This window comes from Girardinichthys multiradiatus, chromosome 11, assembly GCF_021462225.1.
Source record: "Girardinichthys multiradiatus isolate DD_20200921_A chromosome 11, DD_fGirMul_XY1, whole genome shotgun sequence".
NCBI classification, from domain to species: domain Eukaryota; kingdom Metazoa; phylum Chordata; class Actinopteri; order Cyprinodontiformes; family Goodeidae; genus Girardinichthys; species Girardinichthys multiradiatus.
The window spans coordinates 37,874,229-37,895,634 of NC_061804.1; the positions used below are offsets into that span (position 1 = coordinate 37,874,229).

The 21,406-nt window shown below is 38.3% G+C and overlaps 1 protein-coding gene and 1 long non-coding RNA gene across 3 annotated transcripts in view; one reads left to right on the top strand and one right to left on the bottom strand.

Annotated features, from left to right (window-relative positions):
* LOC124876565 (vacuole membrane protein 1-like) overlaps positions 1-21,406 on the top strand; it is a 70,668-nt gene that overhangs the window by 17,861 nt on the left and 31,401 nt on the right. Inside the window, exons 2-4 of one of the 2 annotated variants that reach the window (XM_047379456.1) lie at positions 3,271-3,513; positions 11,077-11,208; positions 21,285-21,365. In XM_047379456.1, coding sequence (XP_047235412.1) covers positions 3,271-3,513; positions 11,077-11,208; positions 21,285-21,365 — 456 coding nt within the window. The remainder of the gene's footprint in view (positions 1-3,270; positions 3,514-11,076; positions 11,209-21,284; positions 21,366-21,406) is intronic. The other variant, XM_047379457.1, reaches the window with a different exon arrangement.
* On the bottom strand, positions 13,301-19,619 carry LOC124876566. Its single transcript, XR_007040323.1, has 3 exons — positions 19,466-19,619; positions 16,115-16,260; positions 13,301-14,563 (listed from the first exon to the last, which is right to left on the bottom strand). It is a non-coding gene; the product is annotated as an uncharacterized LOC124876566 (long non-coding RNA).

The window sequence follows — 21,406 nt, forward strand, 5'->3', positions numbered from 1 at the left end:
TGTTTTTGATTTTTTTTCCAGGAGGATAGACCACATTTCCAAATTTGAATCTCTCATCTTTTTACCTTGTAAACATTTGTAGACAAAAGCAAAATAATCAAATTCAGTCTCTACAATCAGATAAGCGAGTTTGCAGAAGACTCGTTCTGGATAGAAATCAATTGACAAACCTGTCAGGAGAAAGAATTAAATGTAATAATTTTCTAAACTGCCTTAAGATGTCCACAAGCAGAGTTTGGACCTCAATCCTTTGATCTTAAGTGGTTAACATCATCCATCCATCCCGTTTATCTTTTTGGGGTCGCGAGGGTCAACTGGTGCCTATCTCCAGCAGTCATCGGGCGATAGGCAGGGTACACCCTGGACAGGTCACCAGTCCACCGCAGGGCAACACAGAGACAGACAGGACAAACAAACAACCACGCACACCTAAGGAGAATTTAGAGAGACAAATTAACCTAACAGTCATATGCTTGGACTGTGGGAGGAAGCCGGAGTACCCGGAAAGAACCCACGCATGCACGGGGAGAAAATACAAACTCCATGTGGAAAGACCCCAGGCTGAAATCGAACCCAGGACCTTCTTGCTGCAAGGGCTGACATAATACAAAGCAAAAATGTAATGCCAACCAAATCCCGCACACTGCCCTTGGCACTACTAAACACACTAATTTTTCTTTTATTACCATCTGGTAAGTTCATTTCACATATATATAGCACAAATGTAGGAAAACTGTTTTTAGTAAAAACTTTATTGAAATTACAGTCAGCAAGTACAGGGAATTGATATCTTGGATGTCAAAACATCAGCAAATAATTAAATGAAGAACATGAGGAAGAAGGAGAGTAGACGATGTCAAGACATGAGGGTGAAGATGCCAAAAATGTTGGGAGGATAATGTGACACAAATAAAATATGTAAACTGAGCAAAACTATTAAAACAATTAGGAAGAAAATCATACATTTTATAATTTGGTACTTGCAGTTATTCACCTCATACCTAAAAATGCGTACTATCTCACTTTCAGCGGCCACAAACAGAAATCAGGTAGCAAGAAATGACAGCGTGCCTATCCGAGATAATGCAGGGGTTAGAGGTGAGATCCCATTCCAACTCCGCTTAGTTTAGCTTAGCTTCACAGGCTGACCGGCTTGTGAACTAAGCTGTGGTGCTCCCAAAACCCCAGAACATATTTCAAAGGTTGCCCATTGTTGATGACTGGTCACATAAAAATTTTAGTTATACTTCTATGCTTAAAACATGTCGAACGTTTCTGCGACAAATACAGAAAAGTATGAAAATGCTAAGTGTCCACGCTCGCCTCTTCTGTTTACGACTATCTGTGATACAATGCATTGTGGGATATGATGCTGGTCCAAGTCCGCAGAAGGATGGATCCTTCTATGGGTTCTTTTAGAGTACTTCGTTTGATGCGTACTTCGGGTTGGAACCACATTACCCATAAGTCCTCAAGGGCAGTCCGACTTTCATTCCATATATTCAGATTTTTTAATATAAATAATTTCCTGAACGCCATCCATCCATCCATCCATCCATACATCCATAGTCAAAATAGGGTTAACACAAAATTTGTATTATAATCCATAGTGTTAGACAATATCTTTAAACATTTTTGCCAGTCTAATCTGTTTTCAGAGTTGGAACTTGAGACCTTAGTTAATATACCTAAAGAATATTAAATATTTAAATGCCGTTTTAAACGAAGCCGAAGGTGATGTAATCAAGTTTCAAGCGAGAGATATGGGTCCTCACAAAGACTGCTGGAATGTTTGCTACAGCTGTTCTTTCTGCATTCAGTAGTATCCAAGGTAAAAAAAAAACAAACAAACAAACAAAAAAAGCTTCTCAAATACCTCAGGAATAACAGGAAGCTGCCAGCTTGATCCTTGGACACAAAATCCAAACAAAATCCACCAAACGTAGGTAAACTTGATCGCCCAGAAACTTCTGGAGCCAAAAACAGTGTTCAACAAAGATAATCAATGGTTCAAGTTTCTGCCTGCGAAAGATCACACACAAAGTCAGCGTAGAGACAAGGGACGAAGCATAGCTTAGTAGTGGCTGAGTTTGTTACCGCTGAAGGCAAACACTCTGGCATTGAAGTGCTGGCAGCCTCCTGCTTAACTACTCCTCCAAGCAATCAACAGATCAGTGGCATCTGTCACCCAGCACACCTGAGAACCTCCAGAACCATCTGGAAACTGAAAACAAAGTCAAAAACAAAGCACAACACACACACTGAACCCGGAACCCTGACAGTCAAGTCATAAAACATAAATAAATACATAAATATATTAAGTGTATGAATGGGGTGCTCCATTTTCTATTTCAAAGTTAAAATATGTAAGTTTCAAGTTTGTAAAATTAACACAAAGTACAGTAAAAGTCAGAATTCCAAGTGGGAAAACATTTTCCTCCAATCCTCAACCTTAAAATCCAATATGTGTGCTTAGCAAATATAACTTGACAGAGACAGTAGAGAAAGAGCTTTTTTACACAATTGTGTCCCCCTCAAATACTCTAAACACGTGGTACTATACAACTTTATATGTTGAACATGCTACAGTGTTTAAAAGTCCAAAATATTATTTGCTTTGTAATGTCATTGTCTTACATTGCTAACAGTAAGATGTTTGTTCACTGAGAATATTAATAGACCATTAACACTGTTTTTTAAAGAAATTGGAGCAACGTTCAGCTGACTTCCAAGATAAATGAAACAAAGCATATACAGTACAGCCACCGCTTGTTCCTGGTTCGTTGACATCAGCTTTAGCTCCTACTTCAAGTTCTTGAGATTTTCCCTGCTGCACTTCTCTTTGTGACATTTCTAATGAAACAAAGATTAGTTTGCTTGAAAAACTTGTCCTTTTGGTTGTTGGTGCTTATTAGCACTGCATCATTGTAATTTATCTGTCTTTATCTTGCAAATATTTAATATTCAATTTTTCATCTGGAAGGCAGCCCAAATAGCACTAGTGCCACCTGTACACAGTTTGAGAACAATGCCTTTAGTAACATGCCCACATATAACTGACATTATGCTACAAGTCAGTATCTGACTCACTGCTACCACTTTTCACCTATACTAATATTAGAGGGGTCTTCCAATGACTCAAAATATCAACAGGTAGTTTTACTCTTACTAAATGTAAAATGTTTGCTTGTTTTTGGTTTGAACTAATTTGCAATTCCTCCTTCTTTCTCACTCTGTGTTTTGTGTCTGTTTTTTTTTTTTTTAATTCAGGGACCTCACATTGCTTTAGTGACTCTGGCTGCATATGAATGTGGTTCAGTGGAATTCCCTGAACCTCCCTATCCAGACCAAATAGTCTGTCCCCAACAGGAAGCACCAACATCCGGCTCTGGTGCTGAGCAGGTGGACGTTGGGGGAGTGGGGGCAGATGGACTGGTGGGGCATGCAAGCCTCCAGGGAAGCATCTCCCTCTGGACCATCATCTCAAAAGTTCGCCTGGAAGCTTGTATGTGGGTGAGTCTTATTAGGCTCGAGCAGCTAAGTGTTGCGAAGGCCTATTGTAATCACTACATTTCTTCTTATTATTATTCAGGCAATTAATGAATTGCCTTTTTGGAGGCTTCAGTATTTTAAAAAAGTTGCCAAATATGGAGGACGTGTCAGTCATGCCTGAAATTTAAGTATTTCGTGGGTTTTGCAAAAGTTACAATAAAAATGGCTCAACAGCCCGGGTCACCTAATCAACACAAAATTGTCCCCAGTGTCAGATAACAAGAAGTTGGTCTCCAGTACTAAGAGGTTTGGCTGGTGGGTTTGGCCATGGCAGCGCGGTGAAGTCTGATGTCACGCCACTCCCTTACATTTGCCTCTGATTTCCACATTTTTTATCCGATTGGCACCAAATTCAATATGATTGATATTAGTCGAGCCCCCTAAAGATATCCAGTAAAATAATTAGTGGGCGTGGCCTGATTTCTTCACAGCACCCCCTAGCAGCACTTAACCACTCCCAATGCATACTTTGTCCGAGGTTTATGAAATTTGGTACACATATGTAACTCAGGACCTACAAAAAAGTATCTTTGACCCATTGTCCAAACTCCACAGGAAGTCGGCCATTTTGATTCAAAGCCGCCATTTTGTCTTGTTTACACATATGGAATGTGAGCAAACTCCTCCTACAGCTTTTGACTTTGAGACTTCTAAATCTCTCAGCATACTCTCAAGGCAGTATAGTCTCAAAAGCTATCAAAAGCTTTTTGCTACATGAAAGCATGTGGGCGTGGCCAAGCCTCAAAATCTCACTTCTCACCATAAAAGACGAAATTCTAATAGCTCCAAGGTAAGTCACGCAGACACAAAACCTTCTGGGATTGTTCCACATAACTCACCTAACAATATTCAATGATCAGATGTTGACATCATCGAGGCCCCGCCCCTCGAGAACAGGAAGTGTAATGTTTCACTTGGTGCGGTCCATATTTGATCTCCTTCACCTAATCAACATGAAACTGTCCCCAGTGACAGATAACATGATGATCTAAGTTATTCTCCTGTACTGATAGGTTTGGCTGGAGGGTGTCGCCCGTGGCAGTGTGACAAAGTCTGATGTCACACTATGGCCATACGTTTGGCTCTAATTTACACATGCATGTCCGACTTTCTCCAAACTGAATATGTTTGATCTTTGTCATTTCCCCAAACAGCTCTATTGGATTACATTAGAATTGGATTAACGGTGCCCCCCAGGATACTTCAACCGGTTTATCTCTCTCATACACCAACAGATCTATTTCAAATTTGGTATGCATCATCGTGGACAAATGCTGAACATGTTGGCACAGTCGTTTGATGACATAACTTTAGTCCCCCCCACTAACAATCAAATGACAGCTTTCTTAGCTGACTGACCGTCTTTGACAGTCTCCAGAAGATTTAAACTTTGTTTGATGAGACATAATAATTTTTAAGCATTTATTGGGACTTCACTAGATAAACACAATGTAGTGTATAATTGGTCCTGTGGAAGGACAATGATGGATGGTTTTTGACAATCTTCGACCCAAAACTTGTGACGTTCATTTGTCAATGCTTTGTAGAATGACCTTTTGAAGCAAATACAGTTGCAAGTCTTAAGGCTCAGTTATAGTCGCGCTTCAGGGTGTCGACAGGGGGCGAGCCTTAACAAGCACTGTAGGCGTTTATATATTTAACGCTGACATTGGTGCAGTATTCTCAGAAAACACAGAAGAAGACACAAGAAGCACTTCACGTAACACAAAAATTACTGCACTATCAAAACATTTCTTATCAATGTGATTCTACAACCTAGATACAATTTCGGACTCTTAACAATGCAAAAGCTTTAAGAACTTCAAACACTGTTAATGCATACAATTTAACTTTGTAACTCGCACTTGTCTTACTTTTTTTTGTTTGTTGTTTTTCTGTTCTGTTACTCTCATGCTTCTGTTCATGTAGAAGTGATTTATTTGTGCATGAAAAGTTTGCACCTTCAACTTTCTTCAATCTGAATGAAGTGTGGCATGCGGGGTTACGTCAAGTTACTGAAATTTAGAGGTGCACGACCAGGCTCCGTAAAAGCGCGTGGGGGCCTGGCACCAGGATCGGGGACGGCAGTGTGCGTGCACCCTAGGGCCCTCTTCAATGCGTCAAGTATAAACCTAGCTTAAAGGTATGTCTCTGTTTGATTTGCATGTCTAAAGATGAAATCTTTGCCTATTCTGATTTGGATTATTAACTCCAAATTGCTTCTCTGTTCCTGTCAAAGAAAAGCCTCCCCACATCATGAAGCTGCCACCACCATGGTTCTCATTAAGGATTGTGTGCATGTTTAGTTTTTTGCATAGTATTTTGCTTGTAGATTAAAATATTTAATTTTAGTCACATATGACCAGAACATTGTCTTTTACATGTTTGCTGTGTTTACTAGCAAACTGCAACCATAGCTTCTTACTTTTGATGATGGTTTTCTTCTTGCCACTCTTTCATGAAAGTCAGATTTCAACAGATTCATCCAAGCTGAGGATCTCAGCAGCTCCTCCGTAGTTACCATGGGCCTCTTGACTGCTTCTGGATAATATTTTCCTTATTAAGCTTGTCAGTTTAGGTGGGCGGCCAGGTCTTGGTAGATCTGCAGTTGTGCCATAATTCTACCATTTTCAGATGATCGATTGAAAATAACTCTTTAAGATGTTCAAAGCTTGGGATATTGTTTTATAACCAAATCCGGCCTTAAACTTCTCCACAACCTTCTCCCTGACCTGTGAGGAACTGTGCTCCTTGGTCTTCATGATGCTGTTTGTTCACTATTTTCCTCTTATAAATGCCTGTAATCTTCAAAGAACAGCTGCATCTGTACAGAACTGATTTCTTTTAGAAACAAACGACAGGGGCAAACTCGTACCGTGATGTGCTTTTACACAAAAGTCAGACATGTAAAAACCTACATAATTTTATTTGCTATTTGTTAATATCCAAACACATATTAATATTGAAGTTTTGACCTTAGTGGCCATTTAAAAGTCCTTATAGCAGATGCTTTTGCCTAAATGTGTGAGCAATGCCATTTCTGATATACTTCTTCTTTTTTATGTTTCACATAACAGACCAGAAATGCCATAAATAAACATAGGGTGCAAATGTACTCACTAAAATCTCATATACTTGGAAAACCCCACTTCCTTACTGTGAATTTCCACCACACAACGTCAATGGTTTCAAACAACTAACTAATTTGGTGGCTACCAAGAAATATACAAATGTTTTCAGTCTTTTTCAGAGCCTGGAAGGACAGTTTCCTTTTAAAACGTTGGACTATGTGAAAGAAGCCGTTTGAAACTCTGCTGGTTTATCAGTAGCACGCATGTGTTTCTGCTGCTGTTGCAGTCCTTTATGCATACAAAACAAGAAGACATGTACCAGACAGGTCAAAAAGTCATGCTCTGTTGCAGATTTCAGTTAAGCTTTTCAAGTTCACTTTTACCATCAGTTCACATTTTGTTTCTGTCCCTGTAAAACAGAGAACTGTAGAGATTAAAAAGCTGAACTTAGTAGATTATGCATTGTTTTAAATTCATCTGCTTCCCTCTGCCTTATAAAGTGGAAGGTATATTGCTAAGGGGGAAATAAACCTCTTTAGTTACTTCTTCACTACTGGCGCCTTTACGGGAACCGGCCCTTCTGCTCTCTGCTGTAATTGGCCCCCAGGCTTCAATAGAGCTGTAAAATATTAACTACACACACTGTTCCTTCATTCAAAGGATTACCAAACTCTCTGTTTGTTGTTGTGTGTCTGTCACCAAATCCCCCTTTAGATTCACCCCCACCCACGAGGCTTGTCAGCTCTACAGTTGGAGGCACCTGTTGCACGCATGTTTTCAAAGCACCCAAGCCAACGTAACCCCCACCCACAAGGCTTGTGCTGGCGATGAGACATGAAACAGCCCCCCTCTCCCTCACAACTGCTTCTCCTCCTTCTTCCCACTTTCTCTTTCCTCCACTTTCTTTGTCTTTCTCTTTCTTTGCTCTTGAAGTCCATGACAGTGGATGCCTTAAGTGCTCCACTTCAAACAGCAGCATGGTGCAGGTGGACTAATTTTATCATCCAGCTTTACAAATACCCAGATCTGCATACTCTCAAACAGAAGCAGACCTTTTGAATGGAGCAGCTGCCAGGGAGATTAAAGCACGTTCCCATTATAAAAAACAAAGTAGAACATTTCATTAAAGACTGCTGTGTTAACTCGAGAACAGGTTGTCCAGATTAAAGGTGCAGTGTGCCAGATTTTGGGGGATAGCCCTGCCTCCTGACAGTGATTGTTTGGGCTTGTTGTTGCTGCCATGGTTGCTAACTACCCACTAATTATCTTCTGGCTCAGCCCGTCAGCAACATATAAGAAATGCTCCTGTGATTAGTTAGTTATACTCCTCTTGATGCTAATGTGATTTGTGTGTTCGACCAGAACAGCAAATTCAGCATAGTTTCTTTTCACCCCTGTCTGCCTTGCATAATTAGTTAAAGCTTGTAATCATACAAATCTTTTCTCTAATTGTAACTAAATTTAACTGCAGGGCCAAAAGTATTCATACTTTCATATCAGAAGCACTCATCCTTGGTCAACAACATCGGCTGCATTATTATTCGTTGGCAATTAATGTTTTGAAAATAATGAAATGGGGAGTTTTCCGACACAGATTTTTACACCTAGCGCCGTTGTAATTGCTGCACCTCACCTCCTGCTTTGACTTGTGATTTCTGCATGGCCAAGGCTGGTCAATGCAGGTTGATGACTGAAATGTTTGTGAAAGATGCTGTAGATACCCCAATATAAAATCCAGTGCAACGATTGCTTTCAGAAGTTATTTAATAAGTAAATAGAGTACCCCCTGTGTGTAATTTATTCTCAGTATAAATCCAGAAGTTCTGTAAAGGCCTCAGAGATTTATTAGAGAGTCTTATTTGACAGCACCAAGAAGACCAAGGAACACAGCAGACAGGCCAGAGAGAAAGCTGTGGAGAGGTTTAAAGCAGTTGAAACATTTCATTTCTTAGAGCTTAGTGCTGTTTTATTTTGTTTATTAAATCTGTTTCCCCCCAAACCCCTCACTCCCTTACTCATAACTTGTTCTCATGTTTTGGTGCATGAACTTGGTGCACCAACCAAAATGCTTAGGATTTATTTCCCTCAAATCACTTCCGTTTTCTTCTTGTTAAGCCTTTTTTAATTCACGCATGCTCCAGCACTTTATAGCAGCAAGCTCCTTTTGGCACTTGTACTATTTAGATGGCTTTTCCCCTGTGTTGGGCCAGTGTGTAATGGATCCACAGTTGTTTAAAAACCTGTGGGATTTTCACTCTTGTAAATCCTTTCCGTTTTAGTCCTGTTAATTGCTCCAGTTACACAATCCTGGCCATCAAGCAATGAAACCTTGTTCGGATTGTGGCCATTAATATATTTGCTGTTTGCTATAACACGATTGGTATAGTGACTGTAGTTGGTGCAGTTTCCTAAAGTCTCAGAGAAATGTCTGGGACTTCCTTTATCCAAAATGGAAAATGGTTACAGTACCATTGCACCTCCCGTTTCAAAAATGTCATACGAAAGCTATTTTATGAACTTTTAAACTGTCGTCACATTTGCATTGGCTAGTTATTTGGGCAGAAGCCAATAAATAAAGTGACCACCTTCCTCTGTTGAGCACATACTGAGAACTGAACATATAAGGCATATCCAGTCTGATATAAAAGTAAAGCTATGTAAACAGCTAAATGACCGTAGCCTTTTAAGTGAACGCTATTTTTTTTAATGCTGCCTTAGTTTCTGTTAGATATCTGCACTGAGACGAAATGCTTTTAACCTGTTCTCAGTGTTTCACACAGTAAGATTATTGGTGTCGCACCACCTCCAATGTCAATAAAACATCAGCTTTTGTGTAAATGACCAAACCTAAAGTGACAACGGATTAAAGGGTTATAACTGCTATGACACTTTTAAGATTGAAATTGTTTTAAGTTGGTGAAAGTCTACTTCCACCATATACTCTTAATTGGTCTTTCAATCTAGATTCATACTGAATAAATACACCAGGAAATCTACTGCAGTTCTTACGTTTTAGATCTCAGGGTAAAATAATAGTTACTATTATTTTAATCTGAGATGTAAATGTGACATAAGAACTCCCTGCAAATAAGAACATCTCTCTCACTGAGGCATTTACAAACCTTGGTGTGCCGGGGTTGCTTTTTCTTGGCCAGTAACTTGCCTGTGATTTTATAATTTGAAGAAATGTGTCCCAAATTCACAGCCAGTTCTGTACACAAGTTGTAATATACTGTAGGCCTCAGTACCTTCTTCACCTCTATTTCAAACTAGCACAAAGATCATTCCTTTCCAGTGTCAATATAATGGCTATTTGTTCTTGATGTAAAATTTTAATTTAACCTTTTTGGTAATAGAAATTAATATAATTCCATATATTCTGTAGAATAACTTGTGCTGGGGATGAATAAATCCAAAATTCTAATTCAGTACATTTTATTAAAACATTCTGTCAAGGTAACAAAAGTACTGCTATGAACACAATTTAAAACATAAACCAATATTTAAATAAAGTCTTGTGAGATAATCAGGTTCCTCTGTATGTTTGGAATTACACAGACATAAGAGAGATCATCACTGCTATTGCTAATTTAATGCTATTCGTAAAAAATTGTTTGTTTTTTGCATTGTTTTTGTCAGTTTGCCTTTTATATTTTACTGTTGGCTTAGTTTGGTTTGAATTTGAAATTAACAGCTATACTTCTATCTTTAGTGCTAAGAAAAAGAATCCCCCCCCCCCCCCCCCCCCCTTTAATATATTTCTTCTGTCAGACTTAATTGTTTCTGGATAACTAGAGTAAATACAAAATGTGGTTTTCAAATGATGATTTTGTTTATTAAGGGAAAAGGCTATTCAGCCTGGCCCTAAGTGGAAAAATGATCCAGCTCAACTGTCTTGGGTTATGCAGCAAATCAATGAGCACACCAGCAAGTTCACCTCTGATAGACAGAAACAAAAGCAAAAGAAAGACTAAGTGATAGACTGGAGTAGCCTAGTCAAGATCTATTCTTAAATCAGACTGAAATGATGTGGCACTAACTTAAACAGTACCTCCTTGATAAAAAACCCTCCAATGTGCCTGAAATAAAACGATTCTGCAAAGAAGCGTAGTCCAAAATTTCTCTACAGGGACATAAATGACAATCATCCCATCGTTTGATGGCAGCTGTTGCTACCAAGGGTGACACAAGTTAATGTGTTTAGTGTTAATGTGAACCAGGCTGGTTTGGACAGCTTTTTTCCCTTAAAGAATAAAAGTATTTTTTGAAAACTGTATTTTGTAATTATTGATATGAAATATTTAAGTGAAAAAGAAAAGTAAAAAAGGTCATCTGTAGGGTGAAATTGCATTTTTGACAGTGCCCTATCTCTTTCATGTTTATTTAAAGCTGAAGCATTCATCTTATGTCTTTTTCTGTGTGTGTTGTGTGTTGTTTGTGCTATGTTGAACAGGGCGCTGGTACAGCTATAGGGGAGCTCCCTCCTTACTTCATGGCACGGGCAGCCCGGTTGTCCGGTGCTGAGCCAGATGATGAAGATTACCAGAAGTTTGAGGAAATACTGGACCAGACTGAGTCCGCCCAGGTGACACATTACTCCTTTCACCTTCTTCACCTCAACGTCTTTCATAGCTGTCATCACTGTGTCATCTAAACCATTTACTTTCTTGTTACAAAGACCTTTCTCACTTTGTTTCATTTTAGATTTACCACACACTTTAACTATTGGAAAAGCCCCACCTTTATTTCTCAATGAGACAGTCACCTATCAAGCTCATGCACAACATTATAACTAAGAGAACATCGGTGATCCACTCGAATAAAAGGTGCTTTCCGCTCCAGGCTTTCATTAAGAAATCCACTTGAAAAACGTGTTCAGGATTTCATCCTCCACAAATTTCAATAATGCCTAATGACTCTTTGTAAATATTTATTTTTGTCCTTCTAAAAATATGAATTGTGCAAGAGGAAGGAAAGGAAATATACCTGCAGTTCTGAAAAAGCATTTCATCAGAGCTGCCTGTCTTGCATCCAGTTTATAAAAAGCTATTCTATCTCTTCTCATGTGGGTCAAACATCCAGACAGACTAAGAGCAACCTTGTGAAGAGTCCTTTAACTCTAACTTTACCAGACAGTACCAAACAGTTACTAATTCATCTGATTTGTTATCACAGCAACATATTTAACATGTGACTGAGTGAATTGGATGAGTAAGTAATCAAAAAAAAAAAAACATGCAACAAGAGGGTCAGTAATTATAAGAAACGTTTGACTGCTCTATTGCCAAATAAGACTTTTATAGTGGGAAGGGTAAAAGCTATTTTGACTAACATTTTTCATTTAAATGTAAATAAAAACAGCTATTTTTTTCTTTCAAAACTGATACTCCTTTTTATTTGTTTTATTATATTTTGAGAGATGCCTGTCTCAGTTACTATCAGAAAGAAACCTCTTGATTTAATATAAATTATTTTACATCTAAACATGCTAGGGGCATGGATAATTTTGGGTTTAACTATAAATCTGATATTAATACATGCATATTCAGTATATGTACTATATTGTTAAAAGTATTAGCTCCCGCAACCAAATCATGAATTCTGGTGTTCCAATTAATTCCATGGCAGCAGGTGTATAAAGTTTGGTGTGGGTAAACTTGACTGCCCTGCACAGAGTCCTGACCTCAACGTTCTTCAACACCTTTGGGATGAATTAGAGCAGAGGCTGCAATTCTGGTTTTCTCGTCTAACTATGAACACACTCCTGAAGCTTGTGGAAGATGTTTACAGAATAGTTAAAGTTGCTATTGGCAACGGTGGGTCCATCAACAAATTGGGCCATATAGATTAAGAATATGTCATCAAAGTTTATGTACATGTAAAAGTAGACAGACAGATACTTTTGGCAATATAGTGTATAAAGGCTTTGTTTGATAAATAGGAAACAAGAAGCATATGATTGAGAAAAGCTTTAATAATGTTTCTTGACTAAAATTGTTCCTGTAGCTAAAACTGTGACGTTCCTGTGCCATAATTTCCCCAAAATCTGCCACTACTTATATTAAAATGATGGATTTTCACTAAGTTGTGAAACAAATTAACTAATTAAATTTATTTAGAAAGTTGAAGATTGAAAAGAAAATGAGTAAAGTATATTTTTACTGTTGTCAGGACTCATTTTATAAACCATTAGAAAAGTGTGCCTGCATGGGACGCTGGATGGCTCAGCTGGTAGAGCACCCGAACCATGTGCAGAGTCTTTAGTTCTCGACACTGTTGTCCTTGGCTCGATTCCTGGTCTCAGGCCATTTGCTGCATGTCTTCCTCTTCTTTCTTCACTCTCTTTCTGTCGGATTACTGTTCAATAAATCCCACTAGTGTCCAAAAAAAAAAAAAAAAGAAAAATCTGCCAGCATTTTTCCATTTACAAAAAAAATGCTACTGACGCCACATGCTTCTATAACACAATTAAAGGGGGAAGTCACAGTAAGATCTTTAATTCTGCACTTAAAACGAAATGGGATGGCATGTGGTTCTAATGAGTGGTTTATATACTCATGAGCATTACTGTCATTTTTACTTTGGGCTTTCAATGATTTAATTGAATTATTCATTTTCCAATATGATGATTACAAAAAATACAACTTACTTAAAATGATAAGAGTTTAAGATCAAGATTGGATGGAAAAGTTTGAATTTATTATAGATTTTTTCTAACCCATACAGGGGTCACAGTTACACAGTTAAATAATTTGGATGACCCCCTTACTCATTCCCGTTTTGTAAAAACAATGTACATATTTACAAAAAACTAAAAAAAACTTTTTTTATTTGCCAACAATTGTTTTTATATATTGAGATTTAAAAAGTCTTGATTAAGAACAAAGTGAAACCAAAGTCGGATTCTTTGTTTGTGTGCATACACTTTGTGAATAAAACTGGTTCTGATTCTGAGTGATATTGTGCTATGCACAAGTACCACTGTCAGAGAAACACCCCGACAGCATGGTGGTGCCACCACCATGCCTGACAGTTGCTACAGTATTTTTTAGATCTGAAAGCCTCACCTTGACTTCTCCAAACATTTGATGGGGGCTGGGTTCTTCCTGCCTATTCGAATCAACTTTGTCTTATTTGAGGGTGATAGCTGAAATCTTCTTCCGGACCTTGGCATGTGATGACACATCTAAATAACTTGTACCTTGTGTGCAATTGTGATGATTTTTAAATCTGCATTTTTAATGTCTTCAGACGCCTTTACCAAATTGTATAACTACAAGTCTTTTTCTTAGATCCTAACTAAGTACCCTGGAACTTGTTTCCTTTCTTATCTTTCTGAGATTTGGTCAGTCTTATGAGTCCTGTCAAGCAAAACATTTTAGATTGACAAAGATTAACTGCCTCCATCAGTCAGTCATGATAAGTATAAGAAGCCAAGTTAGAAACATGTATACAGCTTTTGTTTTTAGAAACCATAAAAGTTCCAGGATTTATGAAAAAAAATGTTTCAGACAAATCATGAAAAGTCCAAAGTTAACAACATTCATGTCCATGATGTGTGTGTGTAAACCTCTGACTAGAAATTGTGTTAACGTGTTTTTTTTCCACATATCTCCCACACATTTTATCAAATAAAACGCCATGGGTCTGTTGCATGAAAAAAAGCAGCATAAGGGATCCATCCTGCGGCCAAACGAGGCACAGGGATGCTCCACCTGCTGAAATTACTGCGAACAGCTTTATAGGTTGGCTTCAACATCAGCTCCGGAGTTCAGACCACATGTGAGAGGGCTGCTCTGACATCACTCGGTGATATAGGGCGCTCCCCAGCCAACAGACGGGCAGTAAGGTGGAGGAGACAGTAGAAGAGCGAGGCAAACGGGCGATGTTGGACGAGTCTAAATCATCATCTGAGCGTCGGAAACCTTGCGTGCTTCTGTCTGCAAACACACCAGCGACAATGTGACTCAGGAGGAGCATCACCTATTGGTCTTGCATCCATGGAAAAGCAGATTGGAAGTGATGCAGCTCTGAAATCTCAGCCTTGCTCTTTCTTTCTACTTAGTCTCACTGTCCCTCAGTTGCTATTCTCACAACTCCTCTGTCCTCTACTGTGCATTGCTCTCTTAAAGTTCTGTCTCTTATCCTCTCTCTCTCTCTCTGTCTCTCTCTCTCTCTCTCTCTCTCTCTCTCTATGCAGCTGTGTATAAAAGTATGTGAAGAACAGCATCCGGACGTAGCTTTGTTTTGCACCACTGAGGACTTATGACATGTGGAACATTTTTTTTGTCCTTCCCCAGGCTTATACTGCTGCTAGGATGTTCTCAGGGTTCCGTTTTACTACTCTGCGACATGCCACAATCCGCTTTCATATTTTTTAAAACCTATAGTGGACAGAGGTCTTCATCACCTGTACGTTCAATGCTAGAGGTCTTGGTAGTAGTAGAACAACGTGAATCCACTGGGACTGCAATTGAGCAAAAAGGGCTTATCGCTGGATCACTGTGTATCAGACAGGAAGCGGTTAATTCTTTTTGCCAAGGATGTGACCCCACTTCAACCAACCCTGGCTCCACATCCACACTCCCCCTCTCACCCTCCAACACACATACTCAGCCCACGCACTCTTCATCCCAGCACGTCTGGATTTGGGTGCTGCCGACTTTGTCGTCGCAGTCTCAAACGTTCACTGGTGCCAAGCATGTTGACTTAAGTCTTGTGGTTTTTCTCCAAGCCTGCTTGGGTCAACTTCCTGCCACAAGTGCATGATGCATAGCAGCAAACCTCTCAAAGTATTTTCTCTCTCTCTCTCTCTCTCTCTCTCCCTCTCTCTCTTTCTTGTTCAACAGACCTATTCAAAAATAATGAAGTCATGCCTTTTCTAACGGTTCCAGACGCTGATGTCATGAATGTCAGGCTCTTCTTAAATCTTTTGCACACACACAGTCTAAGAGCACATGGACTCCTCTGAACTGACACATGCGGTCTCAGAAGATCCTGGCTGGACTCTGTTCTCCCAGCTTCCATCTGAATTACAGTTGTTTATTTCACATGGCAACTTTTTATTTTCTCTTTTATCTGGAATGGAAGGGGTTAACAGGCTGTGAATTCTTGATTGCCAACTCCCAGGATCGTATCTCCTGTAACTCAAATCAGGGCCATCTGTGCTGGGCGTATGCCTCCTTTCCCCCCTGGCCTACTGCACTCAAAGCCTCTCTGTGCTGTGGTTTGCCCAGCCCCGTCATGTGACTTCTCTGAAAGTGCCCCCTCCCTCCTCCTCCCTCTTTATTTCCAGTAAACTGTTTGAAAGGAGGGGGGTGACTCACACTAAAACCAGCTTCCCTTTAACCACAGCTTGTTAAAGAATTTGTCAACGTGGACCCAGGGGTGCATTTCTGTGTCTGTCTGTGTGTGTGTGTGTGTGTGTGTGTGTGTGTGTGTGTGTGTGTGTGTGTGTGTGTGTGTACATTGATTTGAATGTACGTATCTACCTTTTTTTGATTCTTGAAAGGGGACCGTAACGTCTGTTGCGTCATGAGTTCTTAATCAGTCCACTTCCTGTAGCAGACAGAGCAGGCGCAGGCTTGTCAGGAGTTAATGAGACAAACGATAGACGTGCCGGAGATGAGTATGTCCTCTGTGTAAAAGATTTTCATTGAGAAAAAAATAGAAAACACACAAAGAGAAGGGGGGGGGCATAGATATAGGCTGTGCATAGATTTTTCCCTGTCACTTGCTTACTTTTCCAAATAGAGCAGACAGTGTTGTCACTGCCTGCTTCTTTTTGTCTGTGGATGGACATTAATAAATGGATATCACATCATCCTCTATGCTCTAAAATGTTTTTAAACTGCCAAGAAAAGACAAGGACAAAAGTATAGATTTCGCATGTTCTGTGAGGTCTGGTCTGTCGATTTTGATTTAATTAAAGGACTATAATGCATAAAAAGGAAATTACAAGATTTCCCCATTTAAGCATCAAAGCACATGTCACAAACCTTTATCTGATTTTTTTTACTTTTAAGAAGTGCATTAAAATACATGTTGTTCGTTGAATAGAAAAAGAAAGATTTGACCTGCTGATCACCGGTTACAAAAATTGGCCTAATCTGATCACATGCAGATTGATTGGTGCATCTTTGTACAAATGAGATGCACCAATCGAAAAGATCTGTTTGCTGATTTTTGGCTCTGATCCTCTCAGGATCCAGATCATTTACATTTGCTAAAATAATACAGCCACACTATTGTTATAAATTTGGAAATTCTAAATCCTTCCTAGTTCCTGAATAAACAAAAATATATATTTTCTGTCCGGTTTTTCTGGATTGTCAGTAAATATAACCCCCGGTATGTGTTACATCATTTTAAAGGGTTCAGCAGCTCCTCTATCTGTCATCCTGGTGACTTGAATCAATCTTAGGATACAACCTATTGTGCCACTAAAGGAGAATTTATCTCTGCTATCTATGTTAATGCAATTTAATGTAATTTCTGTGTCCTTCATAGTGCACCACTTTTAAATGTTTGTTACTCCCCCTGCCCTACATATATAACATGGCAGCATAATAATACTCCTGAAATTCTAATGGCTTTGGGTCTAATGGCTTGAGACACCCTTTGATTCTCAGAGGCCCCCATTTGACCACCCCTTTGTAAACGTTCTGGACAACCCCTGGTCCATCTCCTCCATAACTCCGGATCATTTGCAGTATATGTGCTTAAATCAAAAGAAAACAGATGTGGTACATAAATTACTTGTGACAGACTCTATAGCAAGGGTTAATTTATTAAAACAGAGAAGTAGCTAATTCTAAGTTTTTATGTAGTGAAACCAAACTTCAATACAAAATGAATATGGGGGAAAATCTGAGCCAATAATAAGTAAGAAATGAGAATCGCCTTATGTACATTTTTTGCAATGAGAAGATTTCTGTCATCTGAGAATGACCTGTGCTGAACAGCTAAAGATGGAACCGAATCTAAATTGCTACATGAAGCCGTACCCTCAGTATGATCTTAGCCTAGCTCATCAGGCTGCTGGTAACTGGGTTGGTGAACTGAGTGCGTTTAGGAGGACACGTCCCTGGCAAGGTACCAGTGGAAAACTGCGATATTCCTTTTACCACCAGCGGCATAGTTGAGATGTCTGAATCCCAGCCATTTTGGATAGATGCTTCTATAGCCCAAAAATGCACAATGGAGAGATAATCCCAGTGTGCCATTCAACTCTAGTAAATCACAGTGTCACAAGTTGACATACACTCACTAAAGCTCTTCGGCCCCCTCCCCTTATCTCCTCTGGGACCCTTTGTTCAGGCTGCAATTATATTTTCATGTCTCTGACTATTTTTATGGTCTCTCACTGCATGAGCCAAAAGTTCAACTGCAGCACCTAAATAACTATGGAAGTGTCATGATGTCTGAAAACAAAAGAATCCACAGCGATTGGTTTTGCAGGAGTCCGGCTGCACTGGATCAGTTGTTGTTGTCAGGTGTCCCAGACATTGTCCTCAGTGGTTCAGCTGTAAACCGCCCATGCACATTCCTTCCCTCCCTGTATCCCACCAGCTGAGCTGCTAGCACACACAGACATACATGTGCACAGATGCACACCCACAAACACACCCACACAGATGTACATATACACATAGAGACCGGGTGAAATGAAAACTACTGGGTTGTCTAAGGAGAAACTTTCATGATTGGACATCAGTGGAGGCAGAAATTCAAATCGAGATCCAATCAGATTTGGTGCCTCGTTGCTCCCCCCACCACCGCCTTATTAGGCTGCCTCTTGTGTCTCTCAGATTTCCTGTGTGGTTGCACCCCGCAAAGAATGTCATCAGCACCGAATTGGTTTTATTGACCATATAAGGAGTGATACCGCAGAAGCCCCCCCCTCTGGACTTCATTAAACACATAAAAAAATTAAAAAATCACAGAGAGGCCTTATTTTGTCTTGTATTAATATGAAATAAAACCATTTTCTGCACTAAACTTTAGATTGTTTTAGGCAAGAACAAATTCCTTGGAAAACTAAACATCAAATACAGCAAATAAGCATTTATTGTATGGTTCTTTCTAAGCTTTGAAACAAGCATGCATTTATTCTTGTATCAATAGTAAATACAAAAATATTCTCTTTTTATTAATTTTAGCAAGACCTTTACATAGGTGCAATTAATAAATGCATTTGCAACTTTCATTTAATCACAGAAACCTTTTTGTTGGTGCAAATGAAATATGCTTCAGAGAGATTTGAAAGTAGTATACCAGATGCACAGTTCTCTAAATGTACGTCTATTGTAGCAAAACAAATAAATAAATATTCAAATTTCTTTATTTCCAGTTCATTTTATTATCCCTTAAGGATAAAATCAGCCTAAATCTTTAAAACATTTGTTATGTTGAATCTATGTGAGTAACATCCATAAAACCTAAGCAGGAAAAGTAGGGCATTTTCTTCTTTATTGAGTAAATTTAAAATAACTTTTCCATAAATATATTATTTGTTTCAAAAATAATATACATTTACCAAAATAATTTAATTAGTTTAATGTCTGTTTAGAAAAATCCAGAAATTATAATAAAAAGTGGAATATGATGCAGATTTTTCTTTACTGTGAAATCTCTAATTTTTGCTTGTATAAAATCACCTTCATAACATATTCAGGGGCTTTAAAATCAGAACATTTGTGTTAAACATTTTGGAAAATATACATTTCTAAATTACAGTTTGTAAAAAGTATTTTAATAAACATGAAAAAGAGTATTAAAGGTGGAAAAAAATCTTTAGTTTAATACTAAGAAATCACTTGTGTCTTAAAGTAAATATTTACCTTCATATTGAGGGAAATATCCAAAAATGGTAGATTTATGCAGCGCTGCCTGAGCATTCACACGGCCTTCCCAGAAAAATAAAAAGCTTAGATAAATTCCAAACAGGTTGAAGCTTCTCTTCCTGGAATATTCAAGACAAATCTGTGTTGTTGGAGTGAAAAGAGGCCTTTGTTATTCTGTGAGGAACGATAGGGCAACAGCAGCAGAAAAGTCCTGGATTTCTGAGTCACAGGAATGACCAAAGACTGCTGTCTTTTTCTCACATTACCACTTAAAAGAATTAGGAAGGCACTAACATTAAGTTATAGACGTGCAAAAAACAATTTAGTGTTACTGGAGGCTTTAAAACATGCAGATAATTTTTTTGGGTGATTTGTTCAGAGTAGGAGACAGGTGAATCAAAGTATTTTCATACAAACTTTAACATATTTGCAGCTGCAGGATGGTTCTGACCTCAGTACAGAAACTAGTTTCATCCTAAAATGGTCTCTCTAAAATTATTTACAGTAAATACAATTATTTAATATTAAAACTGTTGTTTTTGCAGCTTTAATACTTTCTATGCAACATACACTCTTCTTTCCCAATGCTGCTTTTTTCATGAAAGTGCATTAGTTAGAAATATAGTAATGTAAATGTTTTTAAAGATGCGAATATTTAAATGCTATTATTAAGACTTTCTGCTTTGTAAAATAAAAAAGTTTAAAACTTTTTACAGAAGAGAAACCTAGAGGCTTATTTTAGTGTTTGAAAATATCTTTGATGCACATTTTAAGTCCTTAACAATCTGTTCTGATGTATATCTAATTTTTGAAGATTAAATTCTTTCCCTTTTTTGGGGCTCAGAAACTGTTAAAAATTGTTTGCTGCAAACATTATTACAGAAGGAACAAGAATCTCCTGATGTTCCTGCTCTTCCTTAGCTCATAGTTTTACTGGAAGGACTTGAAACAAGTTTTTCTTTCACATTTCTCTTCATTTTGGTAGTAGAGGGCTTTTAGATTCAAAAACAAAATGTCAGTGTGCAAATAAAAAACAAAATGCTTTGAAAAGCCAACATTGAGAAATGACAAAAAATCCTAAAAGGTCATTTTTGTCAGTCCCTAATTTCCAAAATGTAGTTTTTTAGGATGAAATCATTTGTTCTGATCAGTCTGCAACACTGCAAAGTTGTTCAAACGCACCTTTCACATAAATCTGATTATTGCTCTGCTTCATTAATTAGAATCTTGCCCATATAGTTGGAATCATTTTGCTTTCAGACACATTTGTGTTTTTATTTTAGTTCCTTTATCACATTTGTAAGAGGCTGCCTATTAAAACTTTGAGATATGCTTTGTCCGAGAGAATAAATCACCTTGTTACATCATTTATGGAGAAGAGGTAAAAATATTTACATAACTTTCTGGGAAACAGAATATTAGAAACAAACTACTAAAGAAAACAACTGGTACTATATCTCTTAGTAAATTAGACTTACAGCACCTGAGTGAATAAGGCGGGTTCAAACTCATTTTCTAAACAATAGGAAATTATTTGGATGCAGATAAAATTTTTCATCAAATGCAGATAATTATAAACAGTTTAAGAAATTGGGATAAAAAATTTTGTTTTGTTTCTTAAAGTCAGTCTGATGTGGATCTGATTGTAACTACTGATTTCAAACAAAAAAGCTAAAATTTTAGCCTGTTCCTTGAAGGAAAGGTTGTCCATTGTGTACATTTAAGAACAAGAAAAAAATTATGTTATTCATAAATATCAGCATGCCTAAACGGGAGAGTAACACACATTTCTCAATTTTTTATTTTTGTTTTCCAGGATTTTGCATCCCGAGCCAAAGTAGCCGTCCAGAAGCTCATCCAGAAGGTCGGGTTCTTTGGGATTTTAGCCTGCGCCTCTGTGAGTTAACCCAATCAGCTTTCAAATATTTATCTTTGACA